Source organism: Trachypithecus francoisi, unplaced genomic scaffold (assembly GCF_009764315.1).
Source record: "Trachypithecus francoisi isolate TF-2019V2 unplaced genomic scaffold, Tfra_2.0 Lachesis_group10, whole genome shotgun sequence".
NCBI classification, from domain to species: domain Eukaryota; kingdom Metazoa; phylum Chordata; class Mammalia; order Primates; family Cercopithecidae; genus Trachypithecus; species Trachypithecus francoisi.
This window is the reverse complement of record NW_022681455.1, coordinates 13,685,667-13,699,683: the sequence shown is the minus strand read 5'-3', so window position 1 is coordinate 13,699,683 and position 14,017 is coordinate 13,685,667. Positions and strand designations below refer to the sequence as shown.

General features: G+C 45.6%; 1 protein-coding gene across 6 annotated transcripts in view; it reads right to left on the bottom strand.

The window, feature by feature from the left end:
- SIRT5 (sirtuin 5) overlaps window positions 1–14,017 on the bottom strand; it is a 40,328-nt gene that overhangs the window by 15,971 nt on the left and 10,340 nt on the right. For 5 of the 6 annotated variants that reach the window (XM_033216265.1, XM_033216263.1, XM_033216267.1 and 2 more), the window contains exons 2-4: window positions 13,534–13,686; window positions 7,745–7,878; window positions 3,172–3,397 (exon numbers count right to left, since the gene is read on the bottom strand). In XM_033216265.1, the coding sequence (XP_033072156.1) occupies window positions 3,172–3,397; window positions 7,745–7,878; window positions 13,534–13,648 (475 nt within the window). In that variant the 5' untranslated portion in view covers window positions 13,649–13,686. Of the gene's footprint in view, window positions 1–3,171; window positions 3,398–7,744; window positions 7,879–13,533; window positions 13,687–14,017 lie in introns of those variants that run through there. The other variant, XM_033216268.1, reaches the window with a different exon arrangement.

The window sequence follows — 14,017 nt, the reverse complement described above, 5'->3', positions numbered from 1 at the left end:
TACTTCATTTTAGCAAATGGGCCTACCCTAGCTTTCATGGGAAACAGAGGCACGCAGTACTCTTAAGCCAGTCAAGAACATATGCCCTCAGACTTTATAATCTGGAAGAAAAATAACTAATTCCATGACTAACGTGCCATCAGATGACCTTGGAGTGGTGTTCAAGTGGGCAGAAGTGGCCAATAGGGTAGAGGGAGCTCAACCTAAATCTAAGGGCATGATTTATTGATATGACTGATAAAGGTTCAATGGCATGGGATATGTTTACAAAATCTTAACTTCGATTTCAGAAAGCTTGAATCTTTTATAAAAAAGCACCTCAATAAATAAGTAATCAACTACTAAGTGAAAAAAGTAATTGTTAATACTAACGACCACTTATTGAGCTGAAGCAATCATGGGGGCCACAGTTTATGAAATGGGTACCAGGCACCTGGTACCGTGCAGAGCACTTTCAATCACAGTGGACACGCGCTGCTCCGTTCTGCCCCCGAGTCCTTCCTTGGGGAGCACCATCCCTGCTCTCTCGCGTGCTGAGCCAATAGGGCTGTGGGTCACATCCCAAATACAAGTTCGGCCACGTGCTCCACACGGCCCCCATGTGGGGCCCATCCCTCTGCAGTCGTGTTTGGTCAGAAGGGTGGGCATGTGGACCAAGCAAGCCCACCCAGAAGTTTATTTTCTGAGCAGGTGGCTGAGCTGGAGAGCCTGGAGCCGTCGGAGGCACTCTCCCCTGGCACGTGGAGGCAGATCAATTGCAGAGGGAGAAGGGAGGCCACCTCAAAGAGTGAGTAAAGCTGAGAGAAGGAGGGGGCCAGGGGCCAGCAGGAAAGATGACATAAGCTGCACCCCTAGGCTCCTCGGTTTTGTGAGCCCATAAACCTGCTTTCAGTTTTAGTATAGACATTTTTCCCCATTTTCACATCTCTGAAATTCAGATGTGTCCTGCAAATGCTACTGGCCAGATGTGAGTGTGACATCACCATCATGCTTGCACAGACTTGCTGAAGGAGAACACTGAAAAGTAGGGTGACTTGGTTGTTACTCTCCATGGCCTGACCAGGCAGATTCAGCCCCTGGATCCTTCCACCAACAAACTATTCAAGGGCCGCTTCAGGAGGGAAAGCGAGTTGTGGCTGTTGTCTACAGTCTTTCCAATGATGCCTTTTGGTAAGGGCACGTCAGGCCCAATAGCAAACCTGCGGAAGGTGTGCCAGGAGCTTGGATGAGAATCGCAGCTCTAACAGAGGGGCATTCTCTCAGGAAAGGCTGCATCATCCATCTCCTGAGGCACAGAGCATGAAACTGCACGGAAAACACAGACATCCATGCTCTGAGTCACTCAGAATTCAGAAGAGCTAGATAATGAGAAATATTTGGACCAGTTTATTATACTCATTTTAACAAGCTCTCTAAGTATAAAATAACAACTCTAAGGGATAATAAAATAGTATATCATGGTTTAGGCAGATTATATTCTAAATGCCACATTAAAAACACGATGCATCTTAAAACACCCTTCATCAGACTGAAGATGCCATTGATTTTTTTTAAACTAAGTTAGAAGCGAGTTCTCATTATTTGAAACTAAAAAGTCCTGACTAACACACAAATATGATCTTATTTAATCCTTACAATTCTGTAAGATAGGCATTGTCATCTCGGTTTTATGCTGATGACATAGGCCACATTCTGGCATTGCAGGGAAATGAGCAGAGGCACGTGGAAAGTGGCTCAGACCCAGTAGATGTAGGTACCAAAAAGATGCTCAGTTAATAGGTAGCTGGCTGTTCCTGGCAAACAAAAGAGAGGCAGAGTCGAAATGAGTAATGCCTCGCTTTCCTTATCAGGGTGACCTAAGTAAAAGCAGGCTGCTTTACCACACACACGCAAAAACAAACATCCCCACTGGTGCACTGTCTCTGGAAATGCTACACTTAGAAATGCATTCTTGGCTGACACAGTGGCTCACGCCTGTAATCCCAAAACTTTGGGAGGCTGAGAAGGAAGATTGCTTGAGGCCAAGAGTTCGAGACCAGCCTGGACAACATGGTGAGACACTGTCTCCACAAAAATTTAAAATATTATCTGGGCATGGTGGCATGTGCTTGCAGTCCCAGCTACTCTGGAGACTGAGGTGGGAGGATCCCTTAAGGCCAGGAGTTCAAGGCTGCAATGAGCTATGATCGAGCTATTGCACCCCAGCCTGGGCAAGAGTGAAACCCCCATCGCTAAAAAAAAGTAAATTAATTAATTAAATAAAATTAAGAGAAATAAATGCTTAAATAATATGAAATGCATTCCTTGAATCTGAATGCACACTCTTTAAATGCAAATGGCCTTGGGAGAAACCCTAGTTTGCCCATTATGACTGTGGACAGCTGGATGTATTAGACTTGTGGTGACAGCAAAGAAGGGAGGAACCAGAAGACAAGAGTGAAGGAGTGAGGGGTCACCCAGGACAGAGGAAGGAGCCCAGAGGGACCCCAGACAAACTCCACTGACATCATAGGCTTGGTGGGTTTGGTGCAGTGTCCAGCACTGAGCTGGCAGCTCCCTGAGGCTCCAGGGCGGGGCAGAAGCGCAGCCTCAGTAGGGAGTGCCCACCAGGATGAAGGGAGAGTGACAGGAGACCCCAAGATGCTGCAGTCTGCCCCTGCCCAATCCTGCTCAAGCCCTGGCTGTCCAATGAGCCAGGCCTCCTGTTCCTCGGCTCATTGAGGCCGTTGTCTCACAGCACCTTGCCCCTCCACAGAGGAAGGGGTCATGCAGCTGTGCACCCCAGTGTTCCTCCAGTAGCACACCAGCCACCTGGGCTCATGGGAAAATGCGGATTCTGATTCGGTGGGTCCTATGGGGCCTGAGATTCCGCATTTCTAACAAGTTCTTGGGGACCCCGAATGTCGCTGGCTCTCAGACCACACTGAGCAGCGAGGATGCAGGAACTGCTAAGTGAATAATGCTATGCATCAGAGGCTCCTCCCATGGCTAAAGGGAGCTGTCCAGGTGCCACAGGGCACTAACATGTCTCCAAAGGAAATGCCACAGCATCCTACGGGAACGGGATGGGTGTCCAGCAGGGAGGGAGGGAAGGCACCAGGGGTGATGCTGACATGGCAGGACAGGTGTTTTAAAGCTGGTTCCCTGAACGTGAGGCTGGTGGTCTCTCACCATGGATCTCCAGAAGGTTCTTGGTGCCAGCCTTGCGGTGCAGCTCATCGATGTTCTGGGTGATGACCACGACTCGCCGGCCCTGCTTACCCAGCCGGGTCTCACATTCGGCTATGGCGCGGTGCCCGGCGTTGGGCTCCTTGCTCCCCATGACCTCCCGCCGGTAGTGGTAGAACTCCCACACCCGGGACGGGTTGTGGGCAAAGGCCAGGGGAGTCGCCAAGTCCTGGGGGTGGGAGAGGAGGCGGGAGTGAGGAAGGCAGGGGCAGCCAGGATGCTGAACTCTGGGGCACAGGCCCTTCCTCCCTAAGGCAGAGATAGGCAGCGTCAGGAGGGTGCAGGCTGGAGATGGCAGCACTAAGTTCAAACAACATGGCAGATGCCAGGCAGGGCCTGGGTACCAGCCTACGTCCCCATCCTGGGACTGCCCAGGGACCTTGGAGAAATCAGTCAATTTCCTTAGTGACAAAGCAGGGATGATGCAACCTGTCCCATTTATCTCCCAAGTAAGTTGTGAAGATGAAGTAAAGCAATATGCAGGAAGGTATTTTCGGTCGAATCACCTTTTTCATGGAGCCCTAAAACATATGAAGTGGATCTCATTTTGACCTACACCCAGGGAAAAGATGAAATGCAAAATGCCCATTGAAGTCTAATGACCATGGTTGAGAAACTCAGTTTTGATAACTATAGCTATGGCTATACATACACACATACAACTACACACATCTACATCCACACACATCTAAACACATACAACTAAACACATACACACAACTCAACATACATACACATGACACACATCGACACACACACAACTGCACACACATACATACAACTAGACATACACACGACTACACACATCTACATCCACACACATCTACACACATACAACTAAACACACACACAACCACACACATCTACACACACACAACTGAACACATACAACCACAACCACACACACACACACAACTCAACATACATACACACTACACACATCAACACACACACAACTGCAGACACATACACACAACTAGACATACACATGACTACATACATCTACATCCACACACATCTACACACATACAACTAAACACATACACAATCACACACAAACATACATACACACTATACACATTGACACACATACAACTGCACACACATACACACAACTAGACATACACACGACTGCACACATCTACATACACACACGTCTACACACATACAACTAAACACACACAACCACACACACAACTCAACATACACACTACACACACCGACACACAACTGCACACACATACACACTAGACATACACACGACTACACACATCTACATCCACATACATCTACACACATACAACTAAACACATACACACAACCACACACATAACTCAACATACATACTACACACATCAACAAACACACAACTGCATACACATAAACACAACTAGACATACACACGACTACACACATCTACATCCACACACATCTACACACATACAACTAAACACACACAACCACACACACAACATACATACACACCACACACTGACACACACACAACTGCACACACATACACACTAGACATACACATGACTAACACATATACATACACACAACCACACACACACACAACTCAACATACACACTACACACATCGACACACACACAACTGCACACACATACACACTAGACATGCATACAACTACACACATCTACATCCACACACATCTACACACATACAACTAAACACATACACACAACCACACACATACAACATACATACACACTACACACATTGACATACACACAACTGCACACACATACACACAACTAGACATACACAGGACTACACCCATCTACATACAACTACATACATATAACTATACACACACTAAAGATACACACACAACTACACACATCTACATCCACACAACTATACACACAACTAAACATACAAACAACTACACACACAAACTAAACACACACAACTACACACATCTACATATAAACTGTACACACACAGCTAAACACACATACACTACTACACAAACTACACACATCCACATACACACACAACTGCACACATGCACTACACACACAGCTAAACATACACACACTACACACATACACAACTGCATACACACTAAAATACACACAACTACACACATCTACATACACACTAACTGCATACACACAACTAAACATATACACACAACTACACACATCTACATACACACTACACACACAACATACACACAACTACATACACAACTATACACACAACTAAACATACACACAACTACATACACAACTACACATACAAGTAAACATACACACATATCTACATACACAGCTACACACATCTACATACACACAGCTGCACACGCACAACATACAATTACACAACATACACACAACTAAATATACACATACACAACCACACATATCTGTTAATAAGCACACAACTAAACATACACACACAATTATACACATCTACATACACACACCTACACACAAAACCACACACACCTACACACACAGAAATATACACATCTACATACATACACAGCTACACACATACATGCAACTACACACACAACTAAACATATACACGGCTACATATAAAAAGTGTATATTATATATAAACAGAACAGATAAAATACATATACTTGAAATATGATTCTGGGAGAAACAAACCTCCTTTCTGGTAAAGGAGCCGAGTAGGGGTTGTCTGGGACTGGAAGCTGGCAGGGAAAGGCACAGGGAATTTTCAGCAATCACTGAAATTTCTGTTTCTTGACAGTAGAGGCGGGGGTGTTATGCAGGTGCATGCACCTGTCAAAACTCATCAACCTGTACACAAAATGCACGTGGGTGCATTTTATTCTAAGGAAATTCTGCCTCAATAACATTAATTTTAAAAAGAAGTATGGCTTCTCTATCAAGGAGACGCTTCCTACATTGAACACATGTGTGTTTCATTCTACCTTAAAGGCCCCTCTGCTTGGTGGCAATGCCAGTCTTTGCCATATGAGGGGTTGGCCCACACCGACCCTGCTCTCCACCTAGAACACATGGCCTGGAGCAGTTTATAGGTGGCACAGGAACATGTCCACAGGTGTCCCTGGAAGGGTATTGGAGTCAAATGCATTCTATCGACTTCTTTGCTTTGTCCACAAACTCTGAGCCTTTTTGGACACAACTAAGCGCCCCTCCTCCAAGCTCCTCCCACACCTTCTGACCTCCCACCCTCTGCTGCTGCTAATCCAGCGAATGCCCTGTGGCCCCTCTTTCTTCCTGGCCCCTAATGTTCTCTGCTCTCCTTTCTCCCCCACTTCACCTTTAAGGTGATGACCCCCACCCACCCAGAGGGCAGCAGGCAGGAGGCAGAACACCCAAACATCTGCCAGGCTCAGATGTTCAGGAGAAGAAGGAAGGGGCAGGTTCACGAACTCTGCGTTCAATGAGAAATGAGCTACTAACCAGGGAAGACATGTATTGCAGTACTTATTTATGACTGCTTTTGTTCAGCCAATGAAAATCCATTAAGCACCTATAATGTGCCAGAGTTCTGGGAGCTGGAGACAGTGCAACGAATAAAACAGAGGCCGGGCATGGTCTGTAATCCCAGCACTTTGGGAGGCCAAGATGGGTGGATAACCTGAGGTCAGGAGTTTGAGACCAGCCTGACCAACATGGTGAAACCCCGTCTCTATTAAAAAATTAAAAAATTAGCTGGGTATGGCGGTGCATGCCTGTAATCCCAGCTACTCGGGAGACTGAGGCAGGAGAATCGCTTGAACCTGGGAGGTGGTGGTTGCAGTGAGCTGATATGACGCCATTGTACTCCAGCCGGGCAACAAGAGCAAAACTCTGTCTCAAACAAACAAACAAACAATTCTTTGTCTTCCAAAGCTAGGGATTTCCTGAGCCAGTGGGATGGGAGAGCACAGACTGCAAAGGGCCATGAAGGAATGTTCTGGAGGGACAGAAATGTTCTACATTGTGATTATGGTGCTGGCTATACAACTATGTCCATTTGTTAAAACTCATTAAATTGTACACTTAAAACTGGTGACTTTTACTTTATGTAAATTAGATCTCAATAAAAATTGAATTTAAAAAATCCGCACCTTCACAGAACTTACATTCTGAAGGCCTTCCTATAAATTTTTGAATATCAAATCCCAACCCTTCAATAATCAACATTAGTTTTAACATGAAAAGTTCACAGAAACTTTGTGTCATACTTAAATTCAATAACTTTAGAAAAGTAATGAATGATGCTAACCAAAGTTTTCTGATTTAACTTTAATACAATTATTAGGAGAAACTGTTATCTGAATAAATGCAATCCATACATATCTAGAAAGGAAAGTGGCAGCTTTGCTTCAATTTTGATCTTAATCATAGGAACTTTGTGTTTATACCAAAAATCAGTGAGACAATAGGGTCACAGTTAACTTAAAAACATTTCCCCGGGGTTTCAGGGATAGGAACAGGATTTGAGTCAAACTCTGTTATGGTTTCATTCGACAGAGGCTTTTCATGTTCTGGAAACATTACAAACCTGGGCTTGCCATTTTCTCCAATAACCTCCAGCTCCTCTGAAAGTCGGAACACCACTTTCGGCACTAACACCTGCGCCTGAGATGATGACTATGTGCTTTGCTTTTGCAAAAACCTTCCGAAAATCTGCCATACCTAAACAGAGTAAAATCTTTATCAATCCAGTGTACCATTTGGACATTTGTATCCCATATCAGTTGTCTATATCTTGAAACTTGACCCAGTGTGAAGTTATACTTTAAGATAAACAAACATCTTTCGTGTTCCATGAAAACACCATCCCATGTGACCTGGTGGGTGAGTGTACAGTATTTTAAAGCAGGGGCTTTGGGCACACACAGCTGGCTCTGCACCGTAGCTATGCCTCCCAACCGAATGTCTGATCTTATGCACATTATGTACCTTTCTCCATCCTCACTTTCCTTGGCTCTTTGAGGTGCACAGTAGTGCCTTTCCTAGAGCAGGCATATTACGAAGATTAAAAAAGCCTAGTGCGAAGGAATCCATCTTCCTTCACAAAAGTAAAAACAAGCCTGTATGTTTGTGTGAGTGCTGAGTTGCGGCCCACTGGACCCCAAAGCCTACCCTTCCTCCCCAAGTTCACCTTCCCTCTGCGGATCTTGCTAATTTCAGCTTCCCTCAGCACAGCGAGTGAAGGTGAGGGCAAGGACACATGGCCTTCTCCTTGACAACTCAAATAAGAGCCAAACTTTTCAACAGGACACTGCCAGAGACTTGGGGTAGCAAACAGAACTGAAGACAGAGAATAACACGAGACGAAGTAATTGTGGACACAGACCATGGCTCGCCCTCCGGTCCTGCAACTCCAGGCAGTTCTGCCTGAACACAGACCCACAGGGACAGCAGCTATGGTGGTGAGGGCTCCCTGCACCCCAAGTGCTATGCCAAGCTCTTTACATGGATCACAAGGTGGGAGTTTTTCCCCTGAAACAAATGTCCTCATCCTAGGACAAGAAGCAGGAGCCAGACTTGGAACTCATGATGGGGGAGCGGCCACTGTTTCTCATGGGCAGCAGAAACTGGGAAAGGGAGGTCGGCTGGGGACACAGCTTGTCTCCCCTTCTCTCCTAGGCACTACAGCTCTGCAGGCCCTTGTAAGGTAAGCAGCGTGGCCCTGGAAAGCCAGAATTAAGGGGTATAACACTGAACATAGTCTGCCAGGAGGAGAAGAGAGAGCCCCTTTTCGGTCCTCCCCCTGGAGAGGCAAATGGTACACCTCATTGCCCGCTGCAGGCCTAAGACACTGAAGCCAGGAATGCCCCACCCTGGATATGGAGATCTTGCAAGGATGACCGACCTGTATTAAAACACCAAAGATTCCAGCAAATGTGGAACTCAGTTCCTCAGCTCACGAAGCAAGCTTCCTGGCCTTTGTCTCTTGAAGGAATGGCAACCAAGACTAACCCTCGGATGGAATGAATGAGGGGAGGCGAACCCTCCCCTGAGAGATGGAACCGGGGACAGGCAGGAAGCAGGCAAGGAAGAAACATAGTGGGATGGGGGCTGAGAGATAGTGAGCTTGAATATTAAAGGGAATGTGGCCTCATTTTATACCCCAGCTGTAAGGGGCATCCTACTGGCTTCTCATGTATGGCTGACTCCCTCTAAGCAGGGAAGGGACTTCCTAGTCCTCATAAGCCCAGAGCCACACACTACGCCCAGTCTAGGATAGAGACTGTCAATAAAGGCTCAACCCCTCCTCCCCTTCCCTTCCTCTCTTCCCTGCCATGGACTCCTGATAAAAGTAAACTCAGAAGAAGAGTAGGCTTTTTCCTCTCTGGCTCTATTCATGTTTTGGCAGCACAACGCTGAGAGAGATTAAGATGGTCACAATGGAACAGAACAGAGTCCTCAGAAATAACACCACTCATCTACAAACATCTGATCTTTGACAAACCTGACAAAAACAAGCAAGGGGGAAAAGATTCCCTATTTAATACAGGGTGCTGGGAAAACCGGATAGCCATATGTAGAAAGTTGAAACTGGATCCCTTCCTTACACCTTATACAAAAATTAACTCAAGATGGATTAAAGACTTAAATGTTAGACCTAGAACCATAAAAACCTTAGAAGAAAACCTAGGCAGTACCATTCAGGACGTAGGCATGGGCAAAGACTTCATGACTAAAACACCAAAAGCAATGGCAACAAAAGCCAAAATAAACAAATGGGATCGAATTAAACTAAAGAGCTTCTGCACAGCAAAAGAAACTACCATCAGAGTGAACAGGCAACCTACAGAATGGGAGGAAATTTTTGCAATCTACCCATCTGACAAAGGGCTAATATCCAGAATCTACAGAGAACTTAACCAAATATACAAGAAAAAAACACCCCATCCAAAAGTGGGCAAAGGATATGAACAGACACTTCTCGAAAGAAGACATTTATGCAGCCAACAGACACATGAAAAAATGCTCATTATCACTGGTCATCAGAGAAAGGCAAATCAAAACTACAATGAGATGCCATCTCATACCAGTTAGAATGGCGATCATTAAAAAGTCAGGAAACAGCAGGTGCTGGAGAGGATGTGGAGAAATAGGAATGCTTTTACACTGTTGGTGGGACTGTAAACTAGTTCAACCATTGTGGAAGACAGTGTGGCGATTCCTCAAGGATCTAGAACTAGAAATACCATTTGACCCACCCATTCCATTACTGGGTATACACCCAAAGGATTATAAATCATGCTGCTATAAAGACACATGCACACATATGTTTATTGCGGCACTATTCACAATAGCAAAGACTTGGAACCAACCCAAATGTCCATCAGTGACGGACTGGATTAAGAAAATGTGGCACATATACACCTGGAATACTATGCAACCATAAAAAAGGATGAGTTCATGTCCTTTACAGGGACATGGATGAAGCTGGAAACCATCATTCTCGGCAAACTATCACAAGGACAGAAAAGCAAACACCACATATTCTCACTCATAAGTGGGAACTGAACAATGAGAACACATGGACACAGGGTGGGTAACATCACACACTGGGGCCTGTCTGGGGGTGGTGGGCTTGGGGAGGGATAGCATTAGGAGAAATACCTAATGTAAATGACAAGTTGATGGGTGCAGCAAACCAACATGGCACATGTATACCTATGTAACAAATCTGCACGTTGTACACATGTACCCTAGAACTTAATTTTTTTTTTTTTTTTTTGAGGCAGAGTCTTGCTCTGTCGCCCAGGCTGGAGTGCAGTGGCCGGATCTCAGCTCGCTGCAAGCTCCGCCTCCCGGGTTCCCGCCATTCTCCTGCCTCAGCCTCCGGAGTAGCTGGGACTACAGGCGTCCGCCACCTCGCCCGGCTAGTTTTTTGTATTTTTTAGTAGAGACGGGGTTTCACCGTGTTAGCCAGGATGGTCTCGATCTCCTGACCTCGTGATCCGCCCGTCTCGGCCTCCCAAAGTGCTGGGATTACAGGCTTGAGCCACCGCGCCCGGCCAGAACTTAAATTATAATAAAAAATAAATAATAAGAAAGTTAAAATAATAAAAAAAAAAAGGAATAACAAAAGACAGTCATAACACGCCATTCTCGTGAGGTGCACCCAACCCAACTACACCCCCAATCACACTAAAGCTCTGCCTGAACTCACATCCCTTCCAGAGATAGGCTGCTCTCTTTTTATTTTTATTTTTATTTTTTTCTGAGACGGAGTCTCGCTCTGTCGCCCAGGCTGGAGTGCAGTGGCCGGATCTCAGCTCACTGCAAGCTCTGCCTCCCGGGTTTACGCCATTCTCCTGCCTCAGCCTCCCGAGTAGCTGGGACTACAGGCGCCCGCCACCTCGCCCGGCTAGTTTTTTGTATTTTTTTAGTAGAGACGGGGTTTCACCATGTTAGCCAGGATGGTCTCGATCTCCTGACCTCGTGATCCGCCCGTCTCGGCCTCCCAAAGTGCTGGGATTACAGGCTTGAGCCACCGCGCCCGGCCGATAGGCTGCTCTCTATCAGCAGATAGATAAGGCCTACTCCAGGCAGACTAACGTTCTCCAAACAGGAAGCATTTGGAAAAATGACAAACATGATCTGGGTGGATTCCAGTTTCTAATCTGATGTAATTTCTTGAAAGAACAAGATGCTTAACAAAAAGCGTGCACATACTTTTCTAGGAACTATCTGTATGAATCCTGGGCTCAACCCATAGGAACATCCTTAAGGACTTCAGAGTCTACCCCTAGAATTCCCTCCAGCCCTAAAGGTCTGTCCTATCCCAAATGGAAACTGTCATCCTCCTGCTGAATATATTTCTAGATCAGAATGACTTCTATTAAGGTACCCCTTAGAGCAACTTTTAGAAACATATTTAAAAAGTCAATGTATGTTTGGTTTTTAGGAAACAGGATGTAAAACATAGTAATGTTAATGTGGTATGAAATTTTAAAAAAGAAAAAAAAAAGGCCAGGCATGGTGGCTCATGCCTCTAATCCCAGCACTTTCGGAGGCCAAGGTGGGCAGATCATCTGAGACCAGCTTTGCCAACATGGTGAAACCCCATCTCTACTAAAGATACAAAAATTAGTCTGGCATGGTGGCGGGCACCTGTAATCCCAGCTACTCTGGAGGCTCAGGCAGGAGAATCGCTTGAATCTAGGGTGTGGAGGTTGCAGTGAGCCAAGAACGTGCCACTGCACTCCAGCCTGAGCAGCACAGCAAGACTCCATCTCCAAAAAAAAAACAAGAAAGACATTTCCCAATGGCTAAAGGAAAACACGCCAGCATGTTTTGTGGTTCCAGCGTCAGCGGCCCACTTTTAACCAAGGTCAGGAACACACTTCTGAATCCCGCCACAGACTCTAGCAGCCTGCTCTGCACAGCTGGGAACACCAAGGGGTGGCACACTTGACTGGAACTGGGTTCTTTTGGTTCCTTTCCACTCCTGGGGCAAAATGGAAGCAGGAGCTATTATTCCTGAACAGAAGAGTTATCCAAAAGTTGAGAATGAAGCAAAAAGAATTCAGCTTGGCCTTTCAGTTTCGTTCTGAAGCACTGTTAAACAGGCCCACCTAAGAGTCACTGAATTATAAACACTTGTTAGAATTTATATTCACTATAGACTAAGGGCCCAGATAGGTTAATCTATCAGTTTTTGCCACATAGAGCTACAAAGTATTTGTGTCCAGGAGAAAATTTAACCTCATACTGCCCTATAGGACAATACCAGTTTTCCTCCCCTGCAGAGAGATAAGGATTTTAAAGTACAAAATGCGTAAAAAGCTTAAATGCAAATATTCTGGCAGAAGCAACAAAATGTCCTAGATGGACTTGAGTATAAGGACATAGGCTCTGAAGGTGCCACAGAAGGGGTTACCTAAAAGGGAAGACGACAGGCCGGGCGTGGTGGCTCATGACTGTAATCCCAGCACTTTGGGAGGCCGAGGCAGGCAGATTATGAGGTCAAGAGATCGAGCCCATCCTGGCCAACATGGTGAAACCCCGTCTCTACTAAAAATACAAAAATCAGCCGGGCGTGGTGGCACGCACCTGTAGTCCCAGCTACTCTGGAGGTTGAGGCAAGAGAATCGCTTGAACCCAGGAGGCGGAGGTTGCAGTGAGCCGAGATCGCGCCACTGCACTCCAGCCTGATGATAGAGCAAGACTCCGTGTCAAAAAAAAAAAAAAAGAGAAGAGGACAGAGTGGCTTTCTCCAAAACCTTGCCCAATACCTAATTTGATAGAGACATCCCCCTCAAAGTGTAGGACTTTCAGGTACTTCACATTTGGCTGCAGGTGAGGCAATGGGTAAGAATGACTTACTTGAACTTGGCCGAGCCATTTTCAGGTAAATCTGGTTTCTTGTGGAGGCTGGAGGCTTCAGGCCACAGTATAGCTGGGAAATCAATCGACTGGGGACAGTCTGGAGAGGTCGCATCAGGGTTGTTGGTTGGTAGTTCTAATGCTTGAGATGGGCTTTAGAAAAATCACAAAAACAAATATTGTAGAAGCAATCAGCAAATAGTTTTATATATGGAAGTATTTATAAATATATATATTTTCTATATTATACAAACACATCAGGTATATTATACACACATGCACACATACATGAACGTCCTTTAAAAAATCTTTAGTAGCAGATCATCCTCTAAACTGGCTGTTTTCCATTTGTATTCTCAAGTGCTCCTAGAAGTACAGAGGCGCCTTGGGGCAGTGCTTCTCAAAGTGCGTTCTCTAGACTAGCAGCGTCGCCATCACCTGAAATCTTGTTAGAAATGCAGCCTCTGGTTCCTCAGCCTCAGAT